General features: G+C 36.0%; 1 protein-coding gene across 2 annotated transcripts in view; it reads right to left on the bottom strand.

The window, feature by feature from the left end:
* Window positions 1-3,223: 3,223 nt before the first annotated feature.
* LOC106459102 (hyaluronidase-like) overlaps window positions 3,224-4,815 on the bottom strand; it is a 6,221-nt gene continuing 4,629 nt past the window's right edge. The window contains exon 5 of one of the 2 annotated variants that reach the window (XM_022385531.1): window positions 3,224-3,751. In XM_022385531.1, coding sequence (XP_022241239.1) covers window positions 3,671-3,751 — 81 coding nt within the window. In that variant the 3' untranslated portion in view covers window positions 3,224-3,670. Of the gene's footprint in view, window positions 3,756-4,815 lie in introns of both variants that reach the window. The other variant, XM_013918687.2, reaches the window with a different exon arrangement.

Genomic DNA, 4,815 nt, shown 5'->3' with positions numbered 1-4,815 from the left:
ACTAGCATGTCGGACTGTGGTATCCTACTGTATCCCTTTCAGTAGTTAGCATGCTGGACTGTGGTATCCACTGTCTCCCTTTCAGTAGTTAGCATGCTGGACTGTGGATCCACTGTCTCCCTTTCAGTGGTTAGCATGCCGGACTGTGGATCCACTGTCTCCCTTTCAGTAGTTAGCATGCTGGACTGTGGATCCACTGTCTCCCTTTCAGTGGTTACCATGCCAGACTGTGGATCCACTGTCTCCCTTTCAGTGGTTACCATGCCAGACTGTGGATCCACTGTCTCCCTTTCAGTGGTTACCATGCCAGACTGTGGATCCACTGTCTCCCTTTCAGTGGTTAGCATGCTGGACTGTGTATCCACTGTCTCTCTTTCAGTGGTTAGCATGCTGGACTGTGGATCTAATGTTTGCACCATGTTATCCTATCCCAAGAAATCTCACATTGCATTTTGGGGCTGTGGGTGCATTTTAAGGGTGACAGTCAAATCCCATTATTTGGTTACAGTATTGCTACAGTAAAAGCATGTTTTCTCATTATTTATTCTTTTAAGGAATTATGCAATCCAAGGGATAAATATACGTTTAGATCTAGAAAATCAGTGTCCATATGCAACCACTTAGATCCAAATCTAGATCTACATACATCTAAGTTAGCCAATTAAAACAAAATGCAAAGAGAAAAGAGGCTGTTGTTGTTGTTTGTTGAATTTTGTACAAAGCTACTCGAGGGCTATCTACTCAAGCTTTCCCTAATTCTGAAGAGACAGACTAGATAGAGGAAAGGCAGTTAGTCAACACCACCCACTGTCAACTCGTGGGCTCTAAATCTCTACAGGTAAATACATAATTACCATTTGCCTTATACAAAATCTAGGCTTAGACTAGACTGACAGTAAAAGCAATGAAATAACAGGTATTTAATGCCAATCGGAAAGCCTAGATACCAGCCTCGGGAAAAATCTATAATACGTGAAAGTTGGTGATCTGAGCTATATAATGTTTTGTGTATTATATCATAGGTTGGAAAATTACATGCATAAACTGCTAATTACTTACTCTAGTATTGGATGTAATTGTTGTTTCAGTTTATACACCACCCCCCCACCCCTCCCATGACGTTAATAACTAGTGTTAGCTAAGGTTGATTTCTTAATATGGTACTAGCCTGTAAATTGCATTTTCAGTAAATCCTAGAACGGATTAAAATCCTGGTCAGACGTTGGTTTATTTGGGAACTCAGTAGAAGTGAATTAAATGATCCATAGGTTATTAGACAATTGAAACAAAATAAATCCTGCAATGGTTTTGGACCATGAAATCAAATGCCTGGTACAAAAATACAAAATCTTTATGTTGGGTACTTCTTAAAGGCTTCAGCTCTGCACAGGAACTTTCCACACTTCTAGTTCAGGGTTTATACACAAAGTCCCACGAATTTCCAGATTATTTTTGACACTTCCAACTTTCTTTGCTGTAAAGCTCTTATTCATACCACAGCATTCCACTTGGCAGCGTCTTTATGCATTTTGGAAATATTGGCTGTTTTTCCTATGTTTGGCCTTTGTATTTAGGCAGAGTTGATTGAGATGGGTCTGACTTTGGATGTTACTGCAGAATACAATGATCAACCCATGACTGAAAGTTTGGACTTCTATTTAATTAACACCTTTTTAAAGCATTGTTATGAACTATCCAATGCTGTGGGCTCTGCCACGGTTTGCTGTGGGCTCTGTAATTGCTTACAGGATCCATTCTACAGATTCTGTGCTCATTGCTGAGTTATATGCAACATCTCTCTTGCTCTGGATCATATAGAAGCTAAGTCATATACTAATTATACCATCTATACCGACATGCATAGCTCTCTATACTTAGTTCTTACCTATTTCTCTTGGACACGACTGACCCATTTATCATTATTATCAATCTCTATTTAGTTTTTCTGTATACCTGGCCATGGTGGAATCCAAGGAAATAAGCTTTCTGTCATCTTGGCCAGATCAAGGCAATGCTTCACACCAGTTGGCATATGATTTGTGATCATCAACAACTCAACAAGCTTTTGCTGATTAGCTTATAGTTTGTGTAGGAATCAGAAAAAGGAAGTTGTCTTAGCAAGACTCCTCAATGGCCACAATTTTCTTGCACATTGTTTTCGTTTACAAGGAACAGATCCATCAGCATGTGAGCACTTCGACACTCAAGTCACAGTTGTCTACATTTCACTTTAATGCCGAGCGACAGTACCATTTTCAACACATTTTAACTCAATTTGATCCTTTAAATTGGACAGTTTCATTAACAATGACACTATCCACATTGATTATATTTTTATCATTTTAAATCCCACTTAATGTTTTTATCAAGTTTAAAAAAAAAGTTTTATATTTTTTTAATGCTTGCTTTCACACAAAATAAAACATTCTTTGGCACAGACAGCCTATGTGATTTTTGCACCAATAAACAAACCACCAACTAACCACTCATTTTTATACTGACTGGAAATGGCAGTTTTCTTTTATTGAGTATGATACTGTCACTGTGACACTTTACATGCTAGTCTGGCACATCCTTTTAAATTTTTACATGCTGTATGTGACTTTTAGGAGCATTGGACTCTATGTACTTATTAATTTTGTGCCCTGTCATGAGATCATGTTTAATGAGTGCCCAGACAGAGTCACTTTCTAAATTACTTTTTTTATCCCACCAAACAATAGCAGTACCTGGTTTGTTTAAGTACAGTATTCATAATACAATTTTAGTGCCTATTACATTTTAATGTTTTGAGCTTGTTAGTTGCTTAAACATATTATTTACAAATAACTCTGCTGGTAATAATTTAATGATAATTCTGTTGTGTTTTTCTTGTACAATGCTTTGATTGCCTTTCTAGTTTTGTAATTGCCCGGCATGGCCAGGTGGTTAGGGTGCTCGACTCGCAATCTGAGGGTCATGGGTTCGAATCCCCATCACACCAAACATGCTTGCCCTTTCAGCCGTGGGGGCATTATAATGTGATGGTCAATCCCCACTATTTCGTTGATAAAAGAGTAACCCAAGAGTTGGTGGTGATGACTAGTTGCCTTCCCTCTAGTCTTTCACTGCTAAATTAGGGACGGCTAGTGCAGATAGCCCTTGTGTTCACGTTGCATGAGAAGCGTACATTCTGCTCAAAGAACTGGCGTAACAGTTGCTGGTTTGAGGAGCAGCTTTCATATTGTCGTATAAATTCAAACATGCTTTATTTGGTGATATTATACATGAAAGTTGCCACTATTAACACTGGAGAGGAATTTAAAAGTTTGAACTGCTTGGCTGAAGTAACGTTTTGCAGGATGATGTTTCGGCACTGGTGAAAGCAGATGTTGGAATGCTGAAGTGTCTCTACAACCAGACTTATAATAAAGTTTCCTTCAGTATAAACTCATTACAGCTTGAAAAGTCTTGAATCTAAGTTTGACTATTTGTTAAGAATTGCAAGGAAGCTGAACGTTCTTCTTCAAGATGACAGAATTGGGGAATTTTGAAATGGAGTGAAACAACATGTGTTTTTTTTGTACATACATTTTTGTACACAATACTTATTAGAGACTACTTAAGTATTTAGCCAAAGGGCCAAGGAACTGTTGAACATAATGCTGAAGTCGAAAACATCCATATTTAGTTAAAACTGCAGCCTGTTTTTCCCATACAACCACACCATCCATTTTGAATTTGAAGGCTTGTCCCATGGTGTTGAACAGGTCTGTCTGAAATGAAGTCGTAGTATCCATGAGCCCAAGGTTACTTATTAATGTTGTACAATAACAAAAGCAAAAAATTGCATATTTATAATTGTTATAATATTTGCTATGAATTATTTTGATTGTTTTTAAACATTATTTATTACAAAAACAACTTGTAAAAAAAAAAAAAAATATGTTAAACCCTCTAGGGTAAAATATATATATATTTTTTTTGGAAATATGCTAAAGAAAGACAGGTTAGCTTATTGTAATACATGATAACATGGAAATAAGTTTGGACAAATAATTAAAAATACTACAAGAAATGGTTTACCCAAGTTAACTCGGGCAAATGTTTTTTGACACATGGGGGTGAGCCCTATTTATCTCAGGCAAACTAAAAAAGTAGTTAAACACTTTGATTGATTTATGTATTGCCTTTATGGGAGTATTACAGTTCACCATGTAATAGATTTAATGGTCGATGTTCTCAAAATATAAAAACTGCTTCTTTTTTTTTTTTAAATAATACACACATTTTTGCCCACAAGCCTTCATTGGGTGTTAGCTCTATACAAGTTACATAAAAAACAGACATGTAGAGTGTAGAACATTAATTCTATTACTTGTTAAACATTTTGAATCTTATATCCATATAAATCATCATTACATGATTTTAAAATGTTTTTATTCTTTACAATACTGTAAGTATTGTTCATACTGTGAATACTTTAAACTGATGCTAACAAGATTCAGGTGAACATATTGTGCAAGAAAAAAAAAGGGGGGTTGGTTTTATTCTTTACAATACTGTAAGTATTGTTCATACTGTGAATACTTTAAACTGATGCTAACAAGATTCAGGTGAACATATTGTGCAAGAAAAAAAAAGGGGGGTTGGTTTTATTCTTTACAATACTGTAAGTATTGTTCATACTGTGAATACTTTAAACTGATGCTAACAAGATTCAGGTGAACATATTGTGCAAGAAAAAAAAAGGGGGGTTGGTTTTATTCTTTACAATACTGTAAGTATTGTTCATACTGTGAATACTTTAAACTGATGCTAACAAGATTCAGGTGA

Source organism: Limulus polyphemus, unplaced genomic scaffold (genome assembly GCF_000517525.1).
Source record: "Limulus polyphemus unplaced genomic scaffold, Limulus_polyphemus-2.1.2 Scaffold559, whole genome shotgun sequence".
Lineage (NCBI taxonomy): Eukaryota > Metazoa > Arthropoda > Merostomata > Xiphosura > Limulidae > Limulus > Limulus polyphemus.
Note: the sequence above shows the minus strand (reverse complement) of the source record. Positions and strands in the feature narration are given on the sequence as shown.